Below are 13,990 nucleotides of genomic sequence, written 5' to 3'. Positions count from 1 at the left end.
TGCGCGCAAGCTCACGTTGCAAGGCCCCACGGCAGAAAAACCACCAACGTACGGCGAAACACGGGCTCTTTGCTGTAAAGCCGAACGTGCGCAAATATGCGCCTGCTCCTCTACACCATTGAGATGGACTGTAGCGAATGACACGAGCCAGCACAACCAATTTGGCGTGGAGTAGCACGAAGAACATAGCACATGCTCGGGCACAGAGACAGCGCGCGCCACTGATCTCTATTGTAGAGATCAGTGGCGCGCGCTCTCAAAGCGCTTTTCTGTAGCATCGTGTGCGGTCCATCTTGCGCGCTGGAAAGTGCAAGTTCTCTTTTCCTTTTTTTTAGGGGCGAAGCTCCTTAGGGTCTAGCCTTGTCTACCCGCCCGGCGTCCGTTCTCACATCGATTGCGATCCCATCTGTCTTCTTAAAAAAATTTAAAAAAATGTTTGCGCAGTCGACAGGATTCGAACCTGTGCGGGGAGACCCCAATGGATTTCTTTCAGCGCGAACATTTGTTTCGTGAAAGCACGTTATACTGCTATGTTCTCCTCGTTAGTTCAAAAAAAAAAAGAAAGAAAAGTTTACAAGAAAATAGAAAAACCAACCAGGCGCAACGAGCGAGGGAACGAGCGGACCAAAAAAGCGACAAAAAGCGGTGCTGGGAATGCGAGAAAGTCGGCGATCGCGTTGGCAAATGCTTTCTATGTCGGGTCAAGTCGGGCGCCTTGTGAATCGCAAGCTCTTGCACAACTTTCTTGTTTGGTGCATACATGCGTGCGTCTGTGCACGGCGTGCTCTCAACGCGGGTTAAGGCGACATTGCTGCATGGCGTGGACGACACCACGAACATGGGGCTCGAATTGGGACACTCTACAAACGTCTGCGTGCAACGTTCCAGCAAAGCTTTATTTACCCGTGGGCTTTGTCTTAAACATTGCAAAATCGCCGTCGCGACATGCCCGGAGGAGAAGTGGGTTTGCAACGACCTTAGTTCGGCGGAGACAGACTTTGACCTTACACTCTGTGGTTACATTCCAGCATATGGGGCGTTCGCTTACCTCGCAATCCCTGAATAGGTTACTGGTCTTTCCAACTTTTTTTTTTTTTTTTTTTTTGTCGGGACAATTTTTTTGGAGCAGAACAAACTTTTGTTTTGTTATCTCCATTGTTTTCCTTTCCCACGGATACACTATGACTTCGAGGTCGCTCGCGGAGGAAATGCCTAAACAAAGAGAAGTGTTAACACACACTACAGTGCACACTACAAACGTATACTCACACCGTACACGCACTCCTTACACACTAAAAGGAAAGGAAAAATTCAAATGAACCGCGCTGACTGACAACTCGTTTTTACATACTTTGTCTTCTACGTCTGGAACTGCCGAATTTCCCGAATCACGCGCACCAACCTCCTAGACGCCTAGATAGCTTGTTTTTTTCTGTTTTTTTTCTGTCAGGTTCAAAGATGGTGTACTGATAGAGTTTTCACAATTCCTGACGATGTGTTCGGCTTCAATAATTTCTCTCGTTAATTGGTCACTGTGTCTACCTAAAATTGTACAAGATGGCAGGTTAACCTTGCATCCACAATCAAGGCAGTGTATGCCGAAGGAGAGAAGTGTCTTTCTCTTCTTCGTTTTACTTTGTCACGGACGTCCTCCAACTGTAAGGTTCGCGGCCGCGTCATTTGGGTAGGATGAATGTTTGCGGATCGCGGAGTCAGCGTTGGGATATTCGGAGGGGTGGGCGATGACTGTGTTTTTTTTGGAAATCGATATTGGCCCAAAATTTGGGGTGGGTGATGACTCAGGGATGGGCAACGACTCGGAATATTATGGTACCCATATGGGGGTAAAAAGTTGCATATACATAAAAATTGCAGATCTTAGACATTCCTGGTATAAAGTTGTAAAAAAAAACTAGATTGAGTAAAACAAAATAACTCTATGTGTAAACAGTTACGGATTTTTACAAGGGTAACAAAAACTTACTCTACGGGTTCTTAAACGGGACTCCAAGGACCCCAAGGTTTCCCCAGGGTGGATTCCCTCCTAAATTCCCTCGACCATCCCCTAAATAAAGTGCTTTTCCAATCGGGGTTCTTAAACGGGGCTCCAAGGACCCCAAGGTTTCCCCAGGGTGGATTCCCTCCTAAATTCCCTCGACCATCCCCTAAATAAAGTGCTTTTCCAATCGGAGCACTTCTTTTTAGCTGACTTCGATGCGTGACTGTGTGCCAAACTCTCCTTACTATGTGCACCGTTTGACTTTTTTGCATCAATGGCGAGATCGGAAAGGATTGCTCGCTCGTCAGTGAAAAGGATTCCTAGAGATGAAAAGGATGGAAAACACACAGCCTCATAGTCACTCAGGTATGTAGGAAAGGGAATTCACTGCACACATGAGGTCCCAGCCTAACGCTAAAATCGAGACAGATGCCAAGCATCTGACAGTACACAAAATCCGACGGTGAGGAATGTGTTTCCAGCCTGCCGTAGAAGATACCGTTGCCTGGCCAAGTGCGCGTGCTTTGCCTGGCGTCATGGGCACACGCAAAACGGAGTTCCGGTGCAACGCCGATGCCACGAGTGCAGCCGTTTCTATGACAGCTATGGCCATAAAATAGTATTTGAATGTGCCGCTAGATGTCTCAAAATGGACGTGCCTCTTCTTCCCCCCCCACCCCCCCTAAAGATATCGGATTACCCCGCGTACCACACGGCGTACGACACGTACGAGGCGGTGGCCAACCGCACAGACCCGGGCCTGCACAGCCTGGCCACCGTGGTGAAGGTGGTGGGCATGGTGCTCCTCAAGCTGCTGGACTCCCTGCAGCTGCCCATGCACGCCAGCGACTACGCCGACCAGATCCGGAGGGACTACGCCACCTTCGAGGGCAGCTATGCCCCGGTGCTCGAGGACCACGCCATCGACCTGGGTGAGGACCCTCGCTTGGACCGTCTTCGTCCATATCATTGTTGCCAGTCATATCGAATCCGAGATCCCAGGAAACGCTTTTACGCCCTCCAGAAATGTCGAGAGAGTGAGCGACGGGTAAAACGACATTGCCCGAGCTTCCTGAAAGCGTATTAAAGCTTGGCAAGTGGCATTTTCCAATGGTAGGTATGGCCGATTGTGACCCCGCCAGAATAGTGGCAGCCACAAGACGGGCTATGGAGTGTCAACACTCTATGTGTGGCATGTTTCACGAAGGAGGGGGAGTACCTCCTCCCTGAAAAAATTCTCAGGGAGCCTGTTAATACTTCATCATTTTCTAACCTTGCACATTAATGACAGCAGACACTTTCCGTTGTAGCTGCGGTGGACGAGGCAAGAGGCAGAGTGACTAATGCAACATGTTTATTCAGCAAGCGTAACCGTATCAAGAACAATTAGCCAAGCTCTCCCAGCGCTCTTATACAGATAAGAGCTTGTCACTCTAGTGATGTCACATGCGTGTAGGCATGACACCCCATTCCTTCCCCCTTAATTATGTTACAGAATATTTACAGTTTGTACCAATCAGGGGGCTTCTTTGTAAGAGTACTGCACCGCAGCACTTCTTACTGTTGAGGTGACGCCGAAGCTTGATGCAGCGACTGCGAAGCGAAGCTTGGCTGCGGGCTGGCATCCCACTCATCCGAAGGGGTCTTTTCAGGTGGCGCAGGCTGTGGTGCTGCGGGGTTTGGGGGCACCGCCATTGGCAGGGGAGACCTCGTGGTACATGCCTCCGTCATGGAGTCCGCAATTGAACTTAGCACCAAACAAGGAAACGCACTAGGCACAGTTTTGACACCTTTGAAAGAGCACGGACATAACTTGTCTGCGTGCACAAACCTGTACTCCTATCCCACACAAACAATGTAGATTGATACACTGCACTGCTCTTTGATAATGCCAGACAACCACTTGGCGTCGCCAGGACGAAGTCCTTATACCAGTATGTGGTCTTGCACTTGGAACAAGCTCCACAGCCCTTTTCGTTCGTTTGCTTTCCTCTTCGCCTTGGAGAACTGCTCGTGCATGCGACTCTCCAGGCTCGGTTGCAGAAGGCTTGTACGTGTATGAGGCTTTTACGCGAGGAACAGTTCTACACGTGTCTGCCCCATGGTAGCATGTTCCGATACCTGAAGAGGAATAGGTCGACCCGGTGCTGTAAGGTCTTCTTGATACGCGTTGTTCTCTTGTCGAGAAGCTGGTGCAGCAGGTCTCGTTTCACTGTCTGCACGCATCGCTCGGCGCTCCCATTCGAAGGTGGTAGCGTCCTGGTATGATGCACTCCGTTCTTCTGCAAAAACTCCAAGAAAGTCTGCTGTAAATTGGGGCCCGTTGTCTGTAACCACTTCTTCCGGAAGCCCATACGGCGCAAAGACACTGCAGCTTTTTTATGGTATTTTCTGCTGTTGTTGATGTCGTCACAAACATCTCCACCCACTTTGAGCGTGCGTCAGTGAGCACCAACAACCAGTGGTTGTCTGTGAAGGCAAAATCCAGGTGGATTCGCTGTCATCTGCGAGTCGGCCAACCCGACGTCTGTAGTGGTACTCTGCGTAAAGCATTTTGCGTCAACTGGCAGGTGCTGCAACTTCTGACAATATGTTCAATGTCTTGTGTTAGCTGAGGCCACCAGACATAGCTATGGGCTAGCATTTTCATGCGCGTCATGCCCGGGTGCCCTTCATGCAACAGATGCAACACTTGTTTATGCAAGCTATCAAAAATTATAGCCCAATTCCCCCATGTGACACACTGCTGGTCTACCAACAGTTCATGTCACCTAACAAAGTGTGCTGTCAACGTCTGTTGCATGCATGGGCCAACCGTGCATCATATACATAAGCACTTTTGACAGCACCCTGTCAGTGCGTGTGCATTTCTGGATCTCGACAGCAGATAACGGTACTTCATCAACAACTGAAAAGACATGTATGGAATTCGAGACATCTTTTGCTTTGGCTAGCGGCAACCATGAAAGTGCGTCAGCGTTTCCAACTTTGCTGCCTTTGCGATACACCCAATGATTACCGTATGCAGGGAGCAGTAAAGCCCAGCATTGCATGTAGGTGGCTGACATCACTGAAACAAGCTTGCCGTTACCCAAAAGACCAGCTAGTGGTTGGCGATCGCAATAAACGACGAAGCTGTGCCCAAACAGGTACTTGTGGAACTTTTTCAAGCCAAACTTCACGGCAAGTGCCTCTTTTTCGATGTGAGCATAACCTTGCTCAGTATTGCTCAATGCCCTGGATAAGCAAGCAATTGGCTTTTCATCTCTTCTGACCTTATCAAACAGAATGGCGCCCACACCTTAAGCCGATGCGTCACACGCAAGTCCAATCTCTTTCGTTGGGTCGCAATAAGTCAAAACATTCTCTTGCGTGAGCCACGTTTCTTTCTGCTGGAAAGCTTGCTCTGCCGCACGAGACCATTGAAACCCTTTTTCATGGTTCAGCACATTGTACAGAGGCTTAAAACATGGCAGCCATGTTAGGAACAAACTTTCCATAAAAGTTATAATCAAGCCAAGGTAGGCTCGCAGCTGTGCTTCATTCTTTAGAGTAGGTACCTCTTTTACCACTTTCACCTTTCCATCTGACGGTCTTATGCCCTTCTCATCAAGAATGTTCTCAAGCTAGGAGACAGACGTTTGAAAAATTGCATTTTTCTTTCTTTAGTCGTATGCCTTGCTCCTGGAACTGTGACAGGACAGTTTCCACTTTATGTAAACACTCGTCAAAAGTGGACCCTGCTATCAGAACGTCATATAAATAGCATGATACGCGATGCGGCCCTTTCATCATCCATCACTGCCTGAAAGATTGAAGCGCGTGCACTTGAACAGTCCGAGGCACGTTTTGACAGCGACAAGTGACTATGCTTCTGGATGCAGTGCAAGCTGCTGATAGGCAATGGAGAGGTCAAGAACCATGAAATATTTGCATCGGCAGTAAAGTTGACATTTGGGCTAGTTGGTAGTCTAACATATTAAGGTATTTAGCGCACAAAGTAGAAAGAAGAAGGACAGGACAGAAAAGAGCGCTACTCACAACTACGTTTATGATAAAAAGGGAAGAGAAAGAAAACACCTAAATAATCCGCCGCGGACTCGTGCACCTGCCACAGCCCCGTGAATGATAGCGGCTAGTTCATCCAGGCTCGTGCGGGCCCTTCATTGTTTGTTCAAGGAATTTCCTTTCCTTGTTTGTTAGCGTAACGGATTCAACGCTAATACAGTTCCTGTCCTCACGAAGGATGTAGAAGGCCTCCAATACCTTGGAAATCTTCCTCTCCATTGCAGGGATTGCACATGCAGACCATTATTCCGTGAGACCAACATCTTGAGGAAGAACAAAGACAAATTGACCCGCGAGGTATTGGAGGCCTTCTACATCCTTCGTGAGGACAGGAACTGTATTAGCGTTGAATCCGTTACGCTAACAAACAAGGAAAGGAAATTCCTTGAACAAACAATGAAGGGCCCGCACGAGCCTGGATGAACTAGCCGCTATCATTCACGGGGCTGTGGTAGGTGCACGAGTCCGCGGCGGATTATTTAGGTGTTTTCTTTCTCTTCCCTTTTTATCATAAACGTAGTTGTGAGTAGCGCTCTTTTCTGTCCTGTCCTTCTTCTTTCTACTTTGTGCGCTAAATACCTTAATATTTGCATCGGGACATCCACATCCTTACAAACAAATTTTTCATAAGAGGAAGAGGGTAATGATCCATTTGGTAGGCACGGATGCAGCGTCACTTTCAAATTACCACAAACCTGGACTTGGTTGTTCTGTTTTGGCACAATTACAAGGGATGTAGCCCAGTCACTTTCTATAGAGGTACAAGAACTCCTGTTTTCACGAGAGACTGCAGCTGTAGTGACACGGCTTTCCTTAATGTGAACGGCACTCTTTGTGCTTTGCAAAATACTGGTGTACTGCCTCCTTTCAGAACCAGTTTGACGGGGCTGTTCTTGATTTGGCCTAGTATAGGCTCCAAAACCTTAGCATACTTTTCAAGCAGCGCCGACACTTTGTCTAGGCACACCCCATGCACACGAAACCAGTCCAACTTCAGAGCCGCCAGCCAGTCACATCCTAGCAACGTAGTGCTGCCATTGTTGCATGTCTTCAGGACAATCAGCAGAAGCTGCTTGTGTTGACCGTTATGTTCGACGGGAACACACAGCTTCCCGGCCACTGCCTGTGGCATTTCGCCATAGGTTAGCTTTAGACGGCATGGTTCTAAAGGTAGAGTGGGCCAGTACTTCTTGTACAATGCTTTTGTTACAATCGAGACAGACGCGCCTGTGTCTGTCTGCGTGCGCACTTTCTTCTGGGCTACTTCCAAGGAACTCTCGTAACGTCCTGAACGCCCTTCACAAGAATAGACATTGTACAGCACAACTGCGTTCCGTTCACTGTTCTCCGCTACCATGTTCGCAGGGTCTCTGACCTTGCCCCTGCACATTTTCGCTAAATGTCTGTAGCCCTTACAAGAACGGCAGCAATATTTGCGAAATTTGCAAGTGGACGCATTGTGTGCTGAGCCGCACCGAAAACAGCCGGATGACTCTGACGCTCTTGCTCTGGATGGTTCAGCCGTAGCACAAGATCTTTCCCATCGCTGTGGGCACCTCCCGCTGTCTGGCTTATGGCAGAGGGTGCTGACTGTGCCTTGGGCATGACTGGGCTGAAATTCCTGTCTTTGTGGGCCAGCTTGATACTCTTTGCAATATTACAGGCATTTGCGAACGTCAACGTGCTCTTCTTTGGCAACTGCGCTTGGGTTTCTCTGTCACTAAGCCCGGCAACAAAACAATCCCGAAGAACGTCGTCCAGAAATGCCCCAAAGTCGCACAACGCAGCCAATCGCTTCCGCTCTAGTGCAAAAGCTGCCACAGGTTCGTCCTCTTGCTGGAACCGCCAGTTAAACTTGAACCGCTCCGCTATGACTAGGGGCTACGGCGAGTAATGACCCTGCAATGCTTGCACCAGTTGTGCGTAGGTCTTGCTTTCTGGTTTTTCGGATTTGAGCAAAGTTTTCAGGGTCTTGTAGGCCTTCTTTCCTCTTGCCATTATAAATGCCGAGACCTTGAGGTCGTCACTCACCTTGGAGGCTTTCAGGAAGTGTTCGAACCTCTCCCCATATTACTTGAAGTCCTCGTCGCTGTCCTCGACGAACTGTTCGAATCTTCCAAGCCTTGCCATCTCGGTGTCCTGCCACAGCACGCTCCGGACACTTTGCTATAGTCGGTTACAGGTTAAGAAGGTAGCGGCAAATGCCCCTCAAAGGGAATCCTATATCCCTCCGCCACCTCCGCATCCAATAGCGTCCCATCGTTTCCGTGACGTCGCGGCCAACGCGCGAGGAGGGTCTTGCCTTTCTGTACATATTTGCTTTATCTTTTGACTTCGACTTAGCATAGTGGAAGCCACGAGAGGGAGATTAGAGTTCTCCCCCACCGACGGAAACAAATACGACTTTCGGGGATTAGCTTCCCCCCGATGGATACAAAGGCTGCTTTCAGGGGCTCGGTTCCCTCTTCAATGAATACAAAGGTCGCGTTCTTAAAAAGTGGGATCGGAGACACGTTGGAATCCATTGAAGCGGAACAAGGAGCGTTTCCAGCGAACTCTTCTTTCGACTGCGGAGAAATTTGAAACGGGCGCATCACGCTTGTGGGAGGAGCTTCTCCTACCTTCTTGACTTGTAACCGACTATAGTGGCTTCTTACGACCCGGCAGAAACCCGCGCTCGTCGTCATTATGTTATAACTGCAGTGGACGAGGCAGGGAGCAGAGTGACTAACGCAACATGTTGATGCGGCAAGCGTGGCCGTATCAAGAACAACTAGCTGAGCGCTCCCAGCGCTCTTATACAGATAAGGGCTTGTCACGCTAGTATAACGTCATATGCACATGGGCATGTCATCACATTTTCTACCTGGAGTTGACTGACTGCCTTCTACAGCTGAATCTTTGTAAGTGGAACTCTATGTAGATTCTATCAAGTGGAATTGTCGGACAAAACAATAGCACTTACCAAAGAATTGGAAGACGGGAAGACCACTATCAAGGGGGGGGGGGTGCGACGGAAAAGACTAAACGGACATTTTGTGCATTTTTTTTAGAAAGCTGAGTTCATATATTTTAATGTGAATGCCTATTTTTGCGATCTTCAGTATTTCGCCAATTTTGCGAAATGTGGGTTTCAGGAATATTGTGCGGGCACAAAATTTAGTGATTGTGGGTGGTATGCTTTGTACTATTTGTTACCATTGGGTGATCAATTTATGTCATTTTGAAGTAAACTGATGTGCCATACACTCCATCATTTCTTGTAGACTTGAGTTTTCTTCTGTCTTTTAGGAGGTTGAGTCACTTATATGTTTAGTTTAGCTGATTAATGGTTTCAATATTCTATTTACGTTTGATCAATTTAGTTAGTGATTTACTAAAATCTTCACTGGTTTTCGTTCAATTGGGATTCATTTGAGCTAGGTCAGAAGCATGTCGATTTACCTGCATCCTAGCCTCTCAAATATAATTTATTTCTCTAAAGATGCTAGCGACTGAAAAATACCGTATATCCCTCATTTTTGCTATACCGCGGGCAAGTTTGTCTGCTCTGCATATAGATACATTCAAACGCCTCTAGAACAAAGTCCGCGGGACTGGCGAACTTTTTTGTAGTACAGTCGAATCTTGTTCATTCAAACTCGAGAGGTACCGAAAATTTGTTTGAATAAAGCAAAGTTTGAATTACCAGAAGTTTCCTCCCATAGAGACGCATAGGATGGGACCTGCATGTTAGTTTGAATTATCCGCACATTTTAATTAAGAGAGTTTGAAGTAACGAGATTCGATTGTACAGGTAACTTTGTTGTAGCAGGTGAGTGCAAAAAATCAATGACGCGGAACCGAATTTGTGCTATCTCATATTGACGTGGCTGCGTGACATTGGAAATGTTTCAGGAAGCAGTATAGCTCCAAATATAGTATGAGCAACATCAGAAACGAGGTTTTGTTTGTTGTTAATTGGCCGAGTCTGCTAGCACATTGCAGCTCGGATTACGTGGGACGAAAGCTTGCGCTGCAGAATCCAGGCAACTTAGGCTCGACTACCTAGTGCCACTTCTCACCACTGCATGACACAATTTAGAGACGCCAGGCTAGTGGTCGTATACCGGCAAAGTTTTGTCATCTACAGCCGAGACACCAGGCGCTCTTTGCTGCAGGCTAATTTCCCGCTGTCCAAACTTCCACACAAAAAACTTAACCGACTTACCAGAATATGAATTGCAACAGTCACTAAAGTGCCAACACCGACCCCCGATTATGTAGCCAAGGTGTTCACCGACTATGTAACTTTGGCCTTTTCTGAATCGGGAATCGAGCAGCGGCTTGCGTCACCACGTGTCATTCGGAGGACGCCCTCAAAGCGACTGTGCTGCTCTCAAACACATATATATACCGTAATATCCTGAGTCATCGCCCACCCCACTTTTTGGGCGAATATCAATTTAAAAAAAAAACACATAGTGATCGCCCACCCCTACAAATACCCCAGCGCGGACTCCACGATCTGCGAACATTCATCCTACCCGAATGACACGGCCGCGGGTCTTACGGTTGGAGGACGTCCGTGACAAAGTAAAACGAAGGAGGGAAAGACACTTCTCCTCTTTGTTTACGGGTTTCCTCCCCGATTTCCGTGACCCCGATGTCGTAGTACATGTGTGCGAAAGGAAAACGATGGAGGTAACAAAATGAAACTTTGTTTCGCTTACAAAAAAGTTTATTTGAACAAAAAAAAAACACTACTAACTCGGAAAGATAACACAAGCAGTAACCCATTCAGGGATTGCGAGGTCAGCGAATCCCCGATATTCTGGAATGTAACCAGAGAGTGTAAGATCAAAGATATGAGATTCATCTTCACCAAAATAAGGTCACTGCAACCCCTCCCCTTGTGTTGGAACGTCGCAACTGCGGTTGGTAAGGTTGTGCAGTGTTTGAGACAAAACCAACGGATAAACAAAGATTTGTCGTAACCAGAGGTCGGCATTTTAGGTCGCCCTCACTCACCCTCACCCTCACAGCCACACTCACCTAAGCCCCTCACTCACCCTCACCCTCACAGCTACACTCGCCTTCAGCCCCTCACTCATCCTCACCCTCACAGTCACACTCACCTTCAGCCCTTCACTCACCCTCACTAAACCTCACGGCCCTCACGCACTCACCGCCCTCACGGCCCTCACGCCCCTCACGGCCCTCACCGCCCTCACGGCCCTCACACCCCTCACTCACTCATGGCCCTCACGCCACTCACCGCCCTCACGGCCCTCACCGCCCTCACGGCCCTCACGGCCCTCACCGCTCTCACGGCCCTCACGCACTCATAGCCCTCACGCCACTCACCGCCCTCACCGCCCTCACGGCCCTCACCGCCCTCACGGCCCTCACCGCCCTCACGGCCCTCACCGCCCTCACGGCCCTCACCGCCCTCACGGCCCTCACGCCACTCACCGCCCTCACGCCACTCACCGCCCTCACGCCACTCACCGCCCTCACGCCACTCACCGCCCTCACGCCACTCACCGCCCTCACGCCACTCACCGCCCTCACGCGCCTCACCGCCCTTGCGGCCCTCACACCCCTCACGCCCCTCACGCACTGATGGCCCTCACGCCACTCAGGCCAGCTTCAGATGGGGCAATTTCGCCCAGAAACTTTACGTCGCAACACCAGCAACACGGGCCGCCCGCGATCACACGCAGCAACCAATTGCTGCAATTTGCCATCGTCATCATAAAATTTTATTTTTCTTGCACTATTTAGACACAATTACGCGTAATAAACGTGTTTTTATGCATTTAAATCTCGTTAAGAATACTAATGCACCTTTCTGAAACAGTTTATTTCCAAAAAAACGATCGATTTCAAACCAGAACCAAGTCTTTCGGTGTCATCATCACCGGCACGAGGTATCACGTGAAAATTTTGCGTCCCTGATTGGATGCAGCCGCTTCAAACGCATTCGAATTGCTCCGAGTTGCATGGCCCTCACGGCCCTCACGGCCCTCACCGCCCTCACGGCCCTCACGGCCCTCACGGCCCTCACCGCCCTCACGGCCCTCACCACCCTCACGGCCCTCACGGCCCTCACCGCCCTCACGGCCCTCACCGCCCTCACGGCCCTCACCGCCCTCACAGCCCTCACGGCCCTCACCGCCCTCACGGCCCTCACGGCCCTCACTCACCCTCACACTCATGAATTTTCCTGGTTCAGAAACTCACTCACCCTCACCTCACCTGTGAAGATGAGGGTGAGTGAGGGTGAGTGAGGGCCCTCATGAGTGAGGTTTGCCGAGGTATGGTCGTAACACTGCACACAGATATTCTTAGAGCGTCCCATTTCAAGCTTCATGTTCGTGGTGCCGTCCATGCCGCGCAGCAACGCCGCCTCAACTCGCGTTGATAGGACGCCGTGCACGGATGCACGAACAAGAAAGTTGCGCAAGAGGCTGCTCCTTGCAATTAAGAAAGCGCCTGACTTGGCCGGACACCAACTTGATCGTCGGCTTTCCCGCTTCTTCAGCATCGCTCCTTGTCGCTTCTTTCGTCTGCTTGCTCGCTCGTTGCACCTACCGTAGAATACCGCGCATCCGCCCATTCCACATTAAAGGGGCCCTGCAATCATATTTAAGCGTCTACCTTTTTTGCGGTTTCTACGTCTCTTAGGGGTCGGGCAAGCCAGCGGGCACGGAGAGAGTAACTAAAAATCAGTGTGTCATATTTTAACCGGACGACACGGAAACCTCCTCCACCGACAAGGGCGACCCGCGGTACCGAAAGCGCGCAAAATGTGACGTCTTTGGTCCAGGGCTTACTACTGGTCAGAGCCGCTAAAAGCTTCTTTTTCGTTGAAACTCAAAATATAAGTGGCGCGAACCGTTTCAATTATTTATAAAAGTAGTTTTTGTTGAGTATTTTAGATCAAAAAAGAGACGAATGCCGCAACATAAAGTACGGAAAGAAGAAATGACCCGTCGACATACCCGCCACCAAGCGGTGGAAAAGGCGGCGCATACTAGAAAAGAGTAGTGGCATCAGGCGCCGACACGGAAAGGTCCCGGATGTACGCAGCGGCGCTCCGGTCGTATGGGCAGGAGGATCCGACCGGCTCCGACCGTTCCGGAGGCCATCGGTGAGAAGGTTTGTCTTGCGGTTTGGCCGTTTCGCGGTATGGCAGCGCAAAGTAGCTCCCGTTCTGAACTGATATTTACCCCGTGTTTGCTGTCGTTTGTGGCCAATGAAGTGTCATGCCGAATTAGTATTTAATCGCGCAGCAAATGCAATGAGAGCCGCTCTGGCTGCCCGCTGCATACAGCCTATCCAGAACACGCTTTAATGGCGCCCTCTCGCGCCGTCGACACGGAGTGCGGCAGCCGTGAGCGCTCGATGAGCTCACTACTTCTTCTCTAGTTCACGGCCACTCTCAAGCAACCAAGGACGTCATGAGGGAGGTTATTTTTTGCTTGTTTTTGTAATTTTAATTTGCCTATAACTTTTAAAATAAAGAGAATTTCCAGAAAAGAAATGTTTCATTAAGTTACTACGTTCAGTGCGCTCAGGTTCGGTGCAAATTAAAAATTAGTAAAAAAGACATTGCAGGGCCCCTTTAAGCGCCCATTCCCAAATTTTTAAGATCTGGGAAAATATGCACAGGTGATTGATATGTAAAATTGATGACCGCACAAGCGCCCATCCCCCATTTTTTCGCGATTATCTTTAAATCTGGAGTGGGCACTTGTCCGGTATTTTACGGTAGTTAATTTTTCAATTTTCTTGCTGACCTTTTTTTACTAGTGAGGAGAACATAGCTACGTTAGAAACATGCTTTCACGAAACAAACGTTAGCTGTGTATGCCGATCGGCGGTGTTCATCACGTGTATGCAAGCATCGGATTTTGCGATAGTAAAACATTTTAGAGA

General features: G+C 49.1%; 1 protein-coding gene across 3 annotated transcripts in view; it reads left to right on the top strand.

Annotated features, from left to right (window-relative positions):
* The window catches only part of LOC8024355 (putative N-acetylated-alpha-linked acidic dipeptidase), a 104,846-nt gene that overhangs the window by 75,747 nt on the left and 15,109 nt on the right, over nt 1-13,990 (top strand). For all 3 annotated transcript variants that reach the window (XM_029994301.4, XM_029994300.2, XM_040208118.3), the window contains one exon: nt 2,688-2,931. In XM_029994301.4, coding sequence (XP_029850161.2) covers nt 2,688-2,931 — 244 coding nt within the window. The remainder of the gene's footprint in view (nt 1-2,687; nt 2,932-13,990) is intronic.

The sequence above is a fragment of the Ixodes scapularis genome, unplaced genomic scaffold (assembly GCF_016920785.2).
Source record: "Ixodes scapularis isolate PalLabHiFi unplaced genomic scaffold, ASM1692078v2 PGA_scaffold1__304_contigs__length_218370807, whole genome shotgun sequence".
NCBI classification, from domain to species: Eukaryota; Metazoa; Arthropoda; class Arachnida; order Ixodida; family Ixodidae; genus Ixodes; species Ixodes scapularis.
This window is presented reverse-complemented; position numbering and strand designations above follow the sequence as displayed.